The 15,313-nt window shown below is 41.3% G+C and overlaps 1 protein-coding gene across 3 annotated transcripts in view; it reads right to left on the reverse strand.

The window, feature by feature from the left end:
* The window catches only part of LOC110537524 (BRCA1-A complex subunit RAP80), a 30,071-nt gene extending 14,758 nt beyond the window's left edge, over positions 1–15,313 (reverse strand). The window contains exons 1-10 of one of the 3 annotated variants that reach the window (XR_002475643.2): positions 13,795–15,313; positions 13,444–13,513; positions 12,484–12,608; positions 12,005–12,331; positions 10,741–11,521; positions 10,440–10,567; positions 9,894–10,328; positions 8,484–8,843; positions 8,320–8,378; positions 8,031–8,197 (exon numbers count right to left, since the gene is read on the reverse strand). Coding sequence is in view for 2 of the 3 variants with exons in the window: in XM_021623629.2 (XP_021479304.2) it covers positions 8,031–8,197; positions 8,320–8,378; positions 8,484–8,843; positions 9,894–10,328; positions 10,440–10,567; positions 10,741–11,521; positions 12,005–12,331; positions 12,484–12,608; positions 13,444–13,513; positions 13,795–13,905 (2,563 nt within the window). In the remaining variant the exon portion in view is untranslated. The remainder of the gene's footprint in view (positions 1–8,030; positions 8,198–8,319; positions 8,379–8,483; positions 8,844–9,893; positions 10,329–10,439; positions 10,568–10,740; positions 11,522–12,004; positions 12,332–12,483; positions 12,609–13,443; positions 13,514–13,794) is intronic. The other 2 variants (XM_021623630.2, XM_021623629.2) reach the window with 2 other exon arrangements.

The raw sequence follows: 15,313 nt of genomic DNA on the forward strand, positions 1-15,313 counted from the left end.
TACATTGGTAACTACATGGATAGACAACTACACACAAGACAATAAAGACTCCTGTTTCTCTGGCCACAATGTGGGACGCTGCTAAAGCCACACTAAGAGGTCATCTAATTGCATATGCTTCCTCTAAGAAAAAAGCAAGGGAAGCACACAGGCTAGATCTTGAGAGGGAGCTGGAATGCTGTGAAAAAATACATAAACAATCCCTAGACAGCACCTCCTGGAGTCATCTTAAAGCAGCCAAAGCCAAACTGAATTTGGACTACACTCGGGAGATAAAAAAAAACAGTTTTCTTTACTAAATAGAAATACCATGAGTTTCCTTCTTCAAAACAACTAACCAAAGCATCACCAAATTTATATGGGGCAATAAAAAACCTAGGATCAAGTTTTCCACTTTATCAAAACCTGAATCTAAAGGTGGTCTTGCCCTTCCCTCCCTTCAACTGTACTACTGGTCTGCCAAAATCCGCAACATGCTAACATGGATCACAAACAGACGAGTCAACGTGGATTCAGATAGAAGCCCAATCCTGTGGTTCATTGCCCTTAAGCTCAATTATATTCATTAATAACTTTAGTGAAGTGGGCAACATAGCCAAAACCTTTGCGATTTACAGCACCCTACTAGCGTGGAGGGACTGTAAGAAATACCTGGGCATTTCCTCCCAAATATGTTCTCACTCGCCTATAGTAGGCAACCCAGACTTGCCAAAAGCCCTGAGGGATGCCAACTTTAATCTTTGGCATACTCTAGGAATCAGGACCTTTTCAGACCTATTTCATCAGAAAACCACTACACTGAAATCCTTTCAAGAGCTCTGCAGTGAATTCGATGTGCCAAGATCCCATTTCTTTAAATATCTTCAAATTAGACATGTAATTTCCTCATTTACCTCCAAGAGGAGGTTTAGAAGGTTTAGAGACTCAGTTAAATGAAGTTGAAACCCTTCTTGTCACAGCACAATCCATTAAAGGCAAAATATCTTACATCTATAGACTCCTTTCTGAGAAAGGAAGCTCCTCCTTTACTCCTTTGAAAATAATCTGGGAAAAGGACCTTGGTCTGACTATCAGTGATGAGTTATGGGCGGAGGTTTGCGACAGGGTATACTGCTCCTCTACCAGTGTAAAAATGAAAGAATCTAATTACAAATTTTTGTACAAATGTTATTATACTCCTTTGAGACTCCATAGAATGAAAACAGATATGTCTCCTAACTGTAAAAGATGTACCTCTGAAAGTGGAACCTATATGCATGTATTTTGGAGCTGTAGGGAGATTGCCAGATTCTGGCAATCTGTACATACTGCTGCACAGAAAATACTAGAGGTACAGTTTGATATGACCCCGTGTATCTATCTTCTTAATGCCCAGCAGGACTTTGTTCTTGATCCTGACAGAGAAAATTTGCTTATGACTATTACATACTTTGCTAAGAAATGTATTCTTCTATTGTGGGCCTCTAATACCCCTCCTACATTTAAAATGTGGATTGACCAGATTGTTGACTTTCTTCCTCTTGAAAAGCTCACTTATGACCTCCACAAGAGACAGCCCAAGTTTGATAGACTCTGGTCTCCACTATTCAACTATATTTCAAACTGGACAGAGTGAACGGGGTGACTAGGGAAATGCGCAGATACATGTCGTGTAAGGAGGTACTGTAAAACCTAAAAACTAATTATTGTCCCGTCGTCTCAGCGAATGCTTGAAATAGCTGATAAGAACCTTGATAGTGCTGCTGCAAGTGTTATGTTTTTTTTTTTTTGTGTGTGTTTTTATTTTAATTTCATTTTTGAGTGCGTGTGCGTAGGTGTGTGTGTGTATGTATATGTGCGTAGGTATGTACGTACGTATGTATGTATATATATATATATATGTACCAAGGAAAATATATAGATTAAGAAAAATAAATGCTTTTATTTGACTTTATCATTCATTTTAATTGTATTTTTATTTTTTCAAAAGTATTATTATTATTATTTAATTTTTTAATTTTTTTAAAGCCTGTCACATCTGTGAATGTGGAATGTGTTTTGTTGGTTGATTGAAAAACAAGAAAACTTAATAAAACTTTAAATTGAAAAAAAAAAATAACTTGTAGAAAATACACTATGACACTGTCATGAAACATTATGACCATCCTGAGTCACTTTACTTGGACTAAGACAAAGCACTTTATGACACTGTCATGAAGCATTATGACCATCAAAATCATATAAACAAGATAGGGCAATCACGACAATGCCCTTATATCAGTCAAAAATAGGGTGTCTTGTCATGCTCCTGAAATCTGCTTCTGCATTCATTGCTGTCATCAGCAACAGAGCATTGGGTTTGGTGCATGTCTGACATCAATGTGTGCACAATTACAATGATAATTGAATATGGTCAATAAAAACTAAAAGATAACAAACATACTGCTAACAAATATGCTATGGTGTAATGGAATATCTTGCCTTTTCTGGTAGGTTTTGACACTTATCTACAATGGTTTGTCCTTTAAAAGTTGCAGCGTACTGCGGCGCAGCTTGCATGGTGCCGCAGAATTCTATGTCACGTTATTTAAGTGTGAATCACTGGTACCATTAATGCTAGTTAGACCACCAGGGGGCATCTTTGAGAAGCATTTGATAGCCTTCAATAGTGGCTGTACTAGAGAATTTAAAACCTTTTTTTGTTTGAACATAGTATATGGGACTGATTAAGACATTTTCCTTAATTAATTTGATTAATATTATGGTGTTTCTATTCCAAAAAAAACGAAAAACCCTCTGGGTTTCCGTTAGGATGGAACAGAAAATATGCGCTGTATAAAGTGACGGCTATTTAGCTGAAGAATCCCGGTGTCGTGCGGGCACGCGGGAGACCAGGGTTCAATTCCCTGACGGGGAGGAAGGAGTAGGCTGTCCTTGTAAATAAGAATTTGTTCTTAACTGACTTGCCTAGTTAAATAAAGGTTACACTAAGAGCATAACATTTATACAATTCTAGTCTAACCAATACCCAAACGGAGATTCAGTGAAAATAAAAATCTCATTGATTTATCAAGACCAGTCCCCATGCTTGTCTCAGAGCAGCACGAAACGGTGCTAAAATAGTTGTAGGCTATTGCTTCAAATCCTATTGCTAACGTCAATATGCTCTAGAAATAAATAGGGCCTACACCACTTTTAACAGCACATTACTCAACACTCATGTCGCCTACGGTAGGCCTACAGTATATCGAAAAATAAGATGTGACTCTCCGCCAATAATTGCATAGAGGATTGGAGGATTCTAAATTAAAACCAAAAGCCACCTCATAAGTCTCCCGGTGGAGGCCGGCACGGGTATCGACCCTGCATCTGTAGCAACGCATTTTGCACTGCGTGAGCCCCCATCCACAAAGTATCAACATACAGAAAGGTATATTGTCCTGCTAATAGCCCATAATGGGCTATTATAATACAGTACATGGTGTCCATTTCTTTATTTAAGACTATCAGAAAGAATGTTGGTACTTACTTATTTTGATGCAAAGCCATAAATGAGTGCTTTATGTAGGTGCCATGCTATATGACTGCAATCAACTTGATAATATATAACAATATTTTAGGTTATTTTGTTTTCAAAAAAACGAAAGAGAACGATTGTAATCTGAATAGAGGCCAAAATAATATTTGTAAAGGCCAAAACATTTATTTCTGTTTTTAGAGGGAGACAAACGCTGGGCAAATTGTGCGCCACCCATGAAAGCCAAAATATAGCCCTGCTAATAGCCATAATGGCGCTGTACAATGTGACCGTGTGTGTTTGAAAGAGTATTTTCCAGTAAGCAACTATTTGTTTACCTTCATTAGACAACTTTGTGCCAATATTTCTGTAATTCAGTGATATTTATTCCCATAGTAATTCGCTATGGATCCATAACTAAATAAGCATCAGCATTTTGTAAGAATATTTTGATAATTATTTTATTAACAAAAGCATAAAGATGCCATTATTAGTTACATTGTTTTAGTTTGAATGTGCAGACTGGCACTAAGAACAGAACAGCGAGAATGTTTCCCTAGTCAGCTCCATTATTAGGGCAATGCCCCTTAAAGTGTTACCAGTGTGGCGGTCCACCTTCCCTTCCTTCCTTCCCCATGGGCTAGATCGGTATTCTGTGCACAGCACTGCGGCCCATCCAGTGCCCCTGTGCCTTGAACCTTGCGCACTTTCAATGGATATACAGTAGTTGGAGAACTGCAAGGGAATCCCATTGTGCGCCACTCGGGGCCATGGCCAACTGATAAAATCATTTATGTTTAAAGATACTGATTAAATAATTCCACTCTGAAACCACAATTGTATGAAATTTAGTAGAATCATAAAACTATAATCTGATGATGTGTGTAGTTTTAGTCAGAATTCCTTTAGTATTGTTAGGGAATGATCAGAATTAGTTGGGTAACATTGATAAGATGTTTTATTTTCATGATATGCTTATGAGTTATTTCTCATAAGAATGTATTTTGTTGTACTATAGTGGTGGTCATTGGCAGTTATCTGTTCTATGTCAAGACTAAGTTGCATGGGCCGCAGAGAGGGGAGAGGTCAAGGGGTCATCATGTGTAAACATATCTTTTGATCTTTTGCTCCACTGTGTCTGTGCCAGTCACTCCCTACTTTTCCCATCGGGGAAAGGAGGATGGCAGTGTCTGGAATCATTCTATCCTCTCCGTGAGTTTGTCCAGGATTGGTTGTATTTAGAACCAATTCTATCTAAATGACAATTTGATATATATCATAGGGTGGGAGTAATGTCTTGGTACCATTTTGTACCAAGGACGAGATAAGAGCTTTGTTTAGGAGACCAAACTGAACGATAATTTATAGCCAACTCTGTCTTCTTTGGGGATACTCCTCTGAAGTAAAGTCTTTTCTTTGTGTAAGTTCCTAAGACCTGTGTTTTGTCATGTCGTCTTGAGAGGGGGTTGGATCTTTGCTATAAAGGAACCCATTTGCCATTATGTTGGGCACTCTCAACTTTTCATTAGAGATACTAAACTGTTGAAAGTCAAAATGCTATTGCAAAAGCTTAATTATTATTAAACGTGAAGATTAAGCATAACTCTGACTCGTGTGTGATTTGCTCTCTCATCATTTGGTAATTAAGGAAATTTCCACGACAGTATGTAAGCAGGGTGCAAGTGGGAAACAAATTATAAGAGGAGCTATCGATAGACGTGGTTGTACTACTGTGTTCCTTACAGGACATTCCTCCACCCGTGGAGGGGAGAAACTGTTAGGCTTGCAGAAGATTATGAAACATGTTACAGATTAAAGAAACAATGTATATGTGAGGTGGAAAAACACTGGCTATCTGAGCAAGGCATAGCTTAAGATTTGAACTTGTTTGAGTGTGTTATAAAGACTGTGTTTGCATTCTTGACTTTAGAACGTTCTCGTGAATAAACTGTACTAAACTTTTGCGTCTGAGTCTTTGCCTAATTATTATTATATGCATGGACTTACAAACCTCGGGGATTGGTCAAAGCTATTGAATTGTTAGTTATTATCATTGGGATTGAAAATTCTCATGACACCAATATACAGTGGGGAGAACAAGTATTTGATACACTGCCGATTTTGCAGGTTTTCCTACTTACAAAGCATGTACGGATCTGTAATTTTTATCATAGGTACACTTAAACTGTGAGAGACGGAATCTAGAAAATCACATTGTATGATTTTTAAGTAATTAATTTGCATTTTATTGCATGACATAAGTATTTGATCACCTACCAACCAGTAAGAATTCAGGCTCTCACAGACCTGTTAGTTTTTCTTTAAGAAACCCTCCTGTTCTCCACTCATTTCCTGTATTAACTGCACCTGTTTGAACTCGTTACCTGTATAAAAGACACCTGTCCACACACTCAATCAAACAGACTCTAACCTCTCCACAATGGCCAAGACCAGACAGCTGTGTAAGGACATCAGGGATAGAATTGTAGACCTGCACAAGGCTGGGATGGGCTACAGGACAATAGGAAAGCAGCTTAGTGAGAAGGCAACAACTGTTGGTGTAATTATTAGAAAATGGAAGAAATTCAAGATGATGGTCAATCACCCTCGGTCTGGGGCTCCATGCAAGATCTCACCTTGTGAGGCATCAATGATCATGAGGAAGGTGAGGGAACAGCCCAGAACTACACGGCAGGACCTGGTCAATTACCTGAAGAGAGCTGGGACCACAGTCTCAAAGAAAACCATTAGTAACACACTATGCCGTCATGGATTAAAATCCTGCAACGCACGCATGGTCCCCCTGCTCAAGCCAGCGCATGTCCAGACCCATCCGAAGTTTGCCAATGACCATCTGGATGATCCAGAGGAGGAATGGGAGAAGGTCATGTGGTCTGATGAGACAAAAATAGAGCTTTTTGGTCTAAACTCCACTCGCCGTGTTTGGAGGAAGAAGGATGAGTACAACCCCAAGAACACCATTCCAACTGTGAAGCATGGAGGTGGAAACATCATTATTTGGGGATGCTTTTCTGCAAAGGGGACAGGACGACTGCACAGTATTGAGGGGAGGATGGATGGGGCCATGTATCGTGAGATCTTGGCCAACAACCTCCTTCCCTCAGCAAGAGCATGGAAGATGGGTCGTGGCTGGGTCTTCCAGCATGACAACGACCCAAAACACACAGCCAGGGCAAGTAAGGAATGGCTCTGTAAGAAGCATCTCAAGGTCCCGGAGTGGCCTAGCCAGTCTCCAGACCTGAACCCAATAGAAAATCTTTGGAGGGAACCGAAAGTTCGTTTTGCCCAGCGACAGCCCCGAAAGCTGAAGGATCTGGAGAAGGTCTGTATGGAGGAGTGGGCCAAAATCCCTGCTGCAGTGTGTGAAAACCTGGTCAAGAACTACAGGAAACGTATAATCTCTGTAACAAAGGTTTCTGCACCAAATATTAAGTATTTGATACATCAGAAAAGCAGAACTTATGTCATGCAATAAAATGCAAATTAATTACTTAAAAATCATACAATGTGATTTTCTGGATTTTGTTTTAGATTGCGTCTCTCATAGTTGAAGTGTACCTATGATAAAAAAATTACAGACCTCTACATGCTTTGTAAGTAGGAAAACCTGCACAATCAGCAGTGTATCAAATACTTGTTCTCCCTACTGTATATTGTCCTGCTAATAACAGGGTTAATTATATCTATGAGAATATCCAACGGACTTTTATATAATTCTAAATGATTAATAATAAATCGCTTTGTTTAAAAATATATATTTTGGAGATGATTTTGTTTTCAAATAACGTAAATAGAGCGAGAAAAAGGCCATTCTTGGACATGGGGTGAGACATTGTTACTAATTTGTAAATAAAGCCAGTTTGTTATTTAGAATTATTTATTTCTAGTTTTAGAGGGTGAGAAACCAAATAAAATAGTAATCTCATGGGTATCCCAGTCGAGGCCGGCACAGGTATTGAACCAGCATCTGAAGCAACACAGCTTGCACAGCTATGCAGTGTTTTAGACCGTTGCACCACTCAGGCGTTGCACAACGTGACAGGTCAGGAGTGGCCTACAGTACAAGCAAAATAATCCTAATAAAATAAAATAAAACCTTAGTGTAACAACAGTTTTAGTAAGTAATACTTAAGTTGTGCACAATTATCAGTTTCTATTTAGGTTTATGTCACCCATTCAATGTCAGTTAGAGACACAGTAGGACCCAAAATCATAATCAGTGCTCTAACGCCCCCGTGCGCTGGTCTGGAGCAATGAAGTGGTGACGTGCTAAACCACAAACTATCTCTAAGTCCTGAAGAATAAGCACACAACTTTTAGTGGAGCAAGCACTGTAGGTATCATAACCAGCCATAAAAGAACACAATATATGTCACAACGGGTCTAAAAATGTGTCATGACAGTGTTATGAACATATTATGACAGACAGGTTATGACAATTTGTCTGCTGTTATTACATGGTTATGACAGTGTCACAATATGTTATGACGCTGGGTGTCAAGTAAAGTCTTACCATTTCTTATACCTGGAACTTCTAAGCCACCGACATCCACCACGTCATCCCCCATTATTTCTTCCTCCTCCCTCTTCTCTCCCTCTTTTTCATCTTCTTCCTTTTCCTTCTCCAGCGGGACAGGCAGTGGCGATGGTCTTCTCTCTTCATTTCTAAGGCCAAGACTCCTGGAAATTAGAAATCAACATGTTGTCATTCCTGTGCACATTTAAAGGACTTGTATCATTGAGATTATAGACAAGCTAGGTCCATACTGTATAATGTAGCAGTTTATGCCTCCATTTCTTACCTTCGAGGTAGAATTTGTTGTTGATTGGATTCTACATGAAATACAGGTGAGGGCGATTTCTATGGGAAGACAAAACAAAGAGATACTTTTCTGGGGGAGAGCCTTTAGAAATACATAAATGTATTGCTCCCTATAAGTATTGACAAAAGTTAAGCAATACTCACTTCGTCTTCTTCAGGAGTGGACACAAACAGTGACTGATAGTCCTTCCACTCCAGTCTTCCTCTCCTCCCTCCCTCTTCCGTCCCTCCCTGTGACCGCCGCCACTCCCTTTCCTCACCCTCCTCTTCATCATCCTCTACCACCTCCACAACCTCTTCCTGCTGGTTTCTCACTCCCTGGACTTCTTCCTCCTCTTCCTCCAGAGGTTCTGGGGCCCTGTGTCTCTTGGGGCGTCCCCTCCTGGAAAAAGGTCTCTCTGGGGGCCCAGGAAGGACAGGCTCCCCCCAGCCTGCCTTCCTCAGCAGACCCCTCTGGGCTTCCTTCAGGCTCTTCTCATACACCTCCAGCTGGGACATGATCACCTGTAAGGAAAAATCTGTTAATTGCTATCAGTTACATACTCAGTTAAAAGTCATGACATCTGACATCAGGTCAATGAAATATTACAAAATGATGGATGGAGTGTCTACAATACAGTAGCACACAGAATTTATACAATGCATTCGGGAAGTATTCAGACCCCTTGACTTTTTCTACACTGTTACATTACAGCCTGATTCTAAAATTAATAAAATAAAATGTTTTCCACAATAGACATGCAATACCCCATAATGACAAAGCAAAAAAACATTTTTTTACAAAATGTTAAATTTATTAAAAAAAAAAAAATACCTTATGCACATTAGTACTCAGACCCTTTGCTATGAGACTCAAAAATGAGCTCAGGTTCATCCTAGTTCCCATTGATCATCCTTGAGATGTTTCTACATCCACCTGTGGTAAATTCAATTGATTGGACATGATTTGGAAAGGTGCATACCTGTTTATCTAAAGGTCCCACAGTTGACAGTGCATGTAAGAGCAAAAAGCAAGCCATGAAGCAAGCTGTTCCTAGGCCGTCATTGAAAATAAGAATTTGTTCTTAACTGACATGCCTGGTTAAACAAAAGGTACTTTAAAAAAACGTTTTTAATGAAGTTGAAGGAATTGTCTGTAGATCTCCGAGACAGGATTGTGTTCGAGGAACAGATCTGGGGAAGGGTACCACAACATTTCTTCAGCATTGAAAGTCCCCAAGAACACAGTGGCCTCCATCTTTCTTAAATGGAAGAAGTTTGGAACCACCAAGACTCTTCCTAAAGCTGGCCGCCCAGCCAAACTGAGCAATTGGGGGACAATGGCCTTGGTCAGGGAGGCGACCAAGAACCTGATGGTCACTGACAATTTTAGAATAAGGCTGTAAGATAACAAAACGTGGAAAAAGTCAAGGGGTCTGACTCGTTTTCAAATGCACTATATGCCCCTTTTTGTGTTCCCAGATGTCAGATACCCACATTGACTCCTAATCCAGAGAATGTCTATGAGAGAGAATAATAAATGAAGACTACATCAGAAGAAAGATAAAGGATAACCTGCGTGTAGGCATCTGGGTCCTGCCCTCGCGGACAGAAAGGCACCCCCCAATAGTAGCACACCACTCCCCCATCCCCCTGGCTGCCTGTGGGGGGAGAGAGGTGGCTGGAAGAGGCCTGGGGCTGGTGGGAAGAGGGGTATCTGGCTTGTGCCTCATCATGGCACCCTCTACCTGCAGCCTGTCTGGGGAGAAAGGGGGAGGGAGATCCATACATGCCCTTGAAGGTGAACTTCTTCCGGATGCGCTTGGACTGGCTCTCTCCATCCTCGCACGCGGAGTCTTCGGAGATGTGTGTGCGTTTCTTGGGGACGAGGCAGGGGCTGTGTATGTGTGGAGGGGAACAGTGGTGGTTGGTGTTTGTGGAGAGACATTGGTTGCTTGGTTGTGGGAGGTCATTCTCTTGTGGGAAGACTGGGCTGGGCAATTGAGCCGACTGCAAGAGAGAGAAGTTCCCGCAATACACTGTAAATTAGGTTTCAGGTGAAGTCAAAGGCTAAATAACAGTACTGCTAATATACAATCTCTTGTAGTTCCTTGGCATTACCTTTGCAGGACCGTCTTCCTCTTCGTCATCATCTGACCAGCGTAGCGCCATATTACTGGTTAACTCCTGCATTGGCTGAGTCTCAAAAGCCAATGTAAGTTCCTCTGAATTAAGGTCTTCTTCTGCAGCTAAAGAGAACAATCATGCCAATACATACATAGGATCAGAACATAGAAAGCCAAAGGGCAGGAAGAGGCCATATGAACCTGCCCTACCGCTATTACTTGCTCTCATTAAAACTCAGTGTTGGTGTAACATTATTCTGTATGTATGATAGTTGTTAAAACAATAGAAAACATACCAAACTTTGCAGGCGTGCTAATCCTGTTTACAGCGCTCTGCGAGGATTCACCCTGACGTTCCTCTTGGTCAACAACTTTGTCTGCAACTCCAGCTGTCTTCCTTATAGGCATGAGTCTCTTGTTCGGGGACAGGTTTGTTCTGAGGCGTGGTGGAAGGCACTTTGAGGATTCGCTGCTCTTCACATCCTCTCTGTCTCTATCCTCATGGTCTTCTGATGTAGAGACACTTTCAATGCAGTTCTGTGGACCCTGGTCCCTTATCTGATCAGTTCTGGGGAAGACTGGGCTTCCGGGAAAGGTGGGACTTGCCGCTTTCTCTTCTTCTCCTGTATCACTACTGGAGAACATGGCACTTTTAGGAAAAGTTGGACTTGCCTCTTTTTCTTCTTTTCCTGAATCAGTCTCAGAGAACATAGGGGGACTCCCTTGGCCTGGTTCCCCACCTGCAGTTCTCTCTGTCCTGGAGAACACAGGGCTTTTGGAGAATGTAGGGCTCTTTGGCTGAAAAGACTGAGACATCTGGGACTTTGTGGAAAGAGTTACGCTTGGAGGACTCTCTTGAGAACATAGTAGGAACCCAGAGGCCTGACAGTCTACTAGGAGGTCCTGGCTGAGCTTATGCAGGCACAGGATGAGTTTACTGGCTGAGGGGACTGTAGTGGCGAGAGGGAATACAGAGGACTTCTTCCTGAGTTGGGACTCATTCTCTGTGGACTTGCATTCCTGAGATTCGACGTGGGCTGAGAGGTTTCCGAAAGGGTTCTTTAGAGAAGACCCCTCCTTAAAATGGCATAGAAAATGTGATTAAAATAACTTTTTTTTATTTTACCATTATTTAACTAGGCAAGTCAGTTAAAAAAAAAAATCTTATTTTCAATGACAGCCTAAGAACAGTGGGTTAACTGCCTTGTTCAGGGCCAGAACAACAGATTTTTACCTTGTCAGCTCGGGGATTCGATCTTGCAACCTTTCAGTTACTAGTCCAACACTCTAACCACTAGGCTACCTGCTGTCCCGGTAACATCACTAGAACTAAATTGATTTGGAATGCAATCTAGACTGGTGATGATTGAAAGATGTGGCATTTAGATATAAGTAAGTAATTGGTTCTTCTAGACCTACATTAATGCTTATTAACACTAAGTTTTCAGGTTAAAGTATCAATCAGACTCATAGATAGTTAGATTTAGGCCCATAGTAGCCCCTGAAGAAAGACAGAACTACATGATTACCATGACAGACAAATAATGAGGCACCACTGACCTGTGAAGAGAGAGGCATGGAGGTGGAAGCTTGGCTGAGGGGAGAAGACTGGGAGTAGACCTTCTGGGTCTGAGACAGGTCAGGCATATCTAGTAATGGACTAGCCACTTTTTTCCCCCTCCTGCTGGTTTCTGGGTTAGCAACCCCTACACTAACACCTACACCGTGGGCTCCCTCCCTGTCAGCCACACCATGGTTGGGGTAAGAGAGCTTCCGCCTGGGGGGCTGTATGCTGCTTTCTGCCTCTGGAGGGGAACGTTGACATTTCTCGTTAGGGCTCCCGTCCACCAGCAGAGATTCTGAGTTGGGATGAGTGTGTCTGTCCGCCTGGAGGGATAGATAAACACTCATGTATCACAGGAATAGATACAATGGGAGAAACATTTGTGGTTTTATCTGAAATAATGGCGAGGACTGTGACTGTCCTAGAGGAAATGTCCAGGCAACCTTTTATATCTGTCAGTATTCTCGACACTTACGTAGAGGCTTTCAGCGATGGCCTTCCTCATGGTCTCCTCCTCCTGTCGTTGCCTGAGAGCAGTGTTGCTGGCCTCCTGTTCACTCAGCCTCATGGCCAGATCCAGCATCTCTTCCTCAGTCATCTCTGAGAAGAGAGGGGACAGCTTCAGTACAGTAGATGACAAAGTTCCAACTAGCAGTGCTTCAGTGGTTACATTTTGGTGATTGATCATGACTCAGTTCCATTACAATATGTACAGTGGAGTTGTGTAAGGAGCCCCGGCACTCAGTCAGAACATTAACACGCATCACTTGTCTAACGGTTTTGGGCAGCAGGTAGCCTAGCGGTTAAGAGCGTTGGGCCTGTAACCGAAAGGTTGCTGGTTTAAATCCCTGAGCCGATTAGGTGAAAAATCTGTTGATGTGCCCTAAAATGTAAACGCATAACAACCTTATCTTTCATATCAGCTAGAAATAATTATATATATATATAAAAAAAGAAGGTTCAATTGATACACACCTTTATAGGGTTAGTGTTCTCACGCGGCCATATATCCATGTTACAGCCTATGTTTATTGGAAAACAGACAGTAGACCTGTGCTAATTAGCTACCTGCATCTAACACCTGCGTGTAAACGGAAGACAAACGTGTTGTCACAAAATACTGTTGACTGCAACTGTGTTAACACCAGTTAAAACAGTGTAGAATAAGTGTGTATTTTGCATTTGTGAAATTATTTTGATGTGATATGAAAGTAGAGATGTATGTTTCTATAACCATACTGCAATTGAGAATTGACTCAGGTTTGAGTATTTGGCCGTTTTGGCTTCCAGAGCCAAAAAAAAAGAGGAAGGTCCTTGGACCATAAACAATTAACGCTAGGCTCCTTTCGTCCATTATAGGGCTAATGTGCTACATGAGAATGATACGTCTAATTCGCTACGTTACAAATAAGGAGACTTATGTTGGACAGTATACCGTTAGATCGTATTTTACTCTCCTTCTCCCGTTTATGCTCCTTTAATGATGTTGGTCTGAAGTCTTCATCCTGGGTTAGAAGAAAGATGAGTTGTCAATTACAGATTATTTTATATCTTGGGTCAGGTGCCTTTAAGAGACATAAAAGTGATCTGAAGCAGAAATACTACTTGGCCGACAATTATCAAGTATAGTATAGAGTTATTATTTTGTAGTTAACATTTAATGATAGGTCACTTTACACATATAGATAACCAGTAGTTAGGTAGTTCTGTATCCGTGTAGCTAGCTAGCCAGTGTGTAACCAGCTAGCTAGCTAACGAGTTAGTCAGTTCAGCTGGGTAACGTTACCTCGTCGCTGTCTGAGATGACGACTCTGTCCTCTTCATGATCAACTGCTCGTCGTCGTTTCCTGGGACCATCATCAGCGTATCTGTTCTCTCGCTTTTTTCGAGGAGGCATGTTGCTTGGTTGAATTTGGTGATTGATAACAAATATAGACGGGAAGTTAGCTTAGCTAGCTACCGTTAGCTATCCTTACGACTTGTGTCGCGGATGTCTGCACACTCATCTTCCTGAGAATTACGAAAAACCGAAAGTAGAACAGTTACTTAGCTAGCTATGTATATAACGACACATGGAATTTAAGTTACAAATCATTCAGTTAAAGACTGTTAATCACATCCAGTGTTCGTTGGTAGGATTCCTACTTTTACCAAAACATTGACAAATCTCGATTCAAGAAGCCATGTTTTCTTCGATCACGTGACTCAATAAAAGGAGGTCAAACTTTGAAGGGGATTGAAACTAATATTTTTGTAACTAAAACGTTTCATTGTTCTGTCTTTGGCTGAAATGTACGGTGCAATACAGCACTACAATTGCACATTTCAAACAGGAAGAGCAAGTTTTTTTAACGGGACCAGTTAAAAACTGTTCACAAATGAAACTACAGCAAGGTGTATTAAACGTCCCTGTGAAAATAATGTCCAAACGTGTGAGCAGAGGCCAGCAAAGTACTTTATGGCACTCTCAAAACACCCCCCTTTGTGGCTTTCTCGACCAATCCAAATATTATCAAAACACTCTTATACTCATTGACCCAGATAACATTTCTAGCTCACACACATAATATTCGTTATTTCAAACAAACTGTAGAAATCTGTAGAAAAATGTACAAAGTCAGGATTAAACCCTACTGCCAGAGAGGATGGGCCCTGCTAACGTTACCACGACCACACCATCTTTGCTGCAACTGTCTTTGGTGTAGTCTGAGCGCAAGAGGTGAAGTGAGCACCTGAAGTAAGAGGCTCCTGTCAATCTGTCTTCTTCGATGAGGTTTAAGGGAGGTTGGTATCCAATAAATGTTGCATTACTGCCACCAACTAGACTGGATTATAACTCCCCTATATTTTGCTTGGGACTTTAAAAAAAAACTACCATCTAACCCTACACTTATTAAAAACCCACAACCCTACTCCATTAAATCTGTCTAGTAGTACCTCAAGCCAACAGCCTGAAATGACAGGACACCCCCTGTAACTCTTCTGACGTCAAATCTCGTATAAAGCTGTGTATATTCCCCTTCAAGCCAAAGCCACGACAGCTTTTCAAGTAACTACACTGGAAACCACACATCCTGAGGACCAACAGAAACAAACAATTTTCACAAGACCACTCCAGGTTACCGTCACCGATTCCACAACACCTAACTCCATTTCCACTACCCTGAAACCATGGATCAGCCAAAATTAAGGGTCCACTTTTTCCCAAAATGGCAAACTCATCATTACTGTCAGATTCATCTTTATCCTGATCCTCGGTGCAAGGCTCGGGCTCCGAGAACTTCACCACACCTACCACTTTCATA

The sequence above is a fragment of the Oncorhynchus mykiss genome, chromosome 12 (assembly GCF_013265735.2).
Source record: "Oncorhynchus mykiss isolate Arlee chromosome 12, USDA_OmykA_1.1, whole genome shotgun sequence".
Lineage (NCBI taxonomy): Eukaryota > Metazoa > Chordata > Actinopteri > Salmoniformes > Salmonidae > Oncorhynchus > Oncorhynchus mykiss.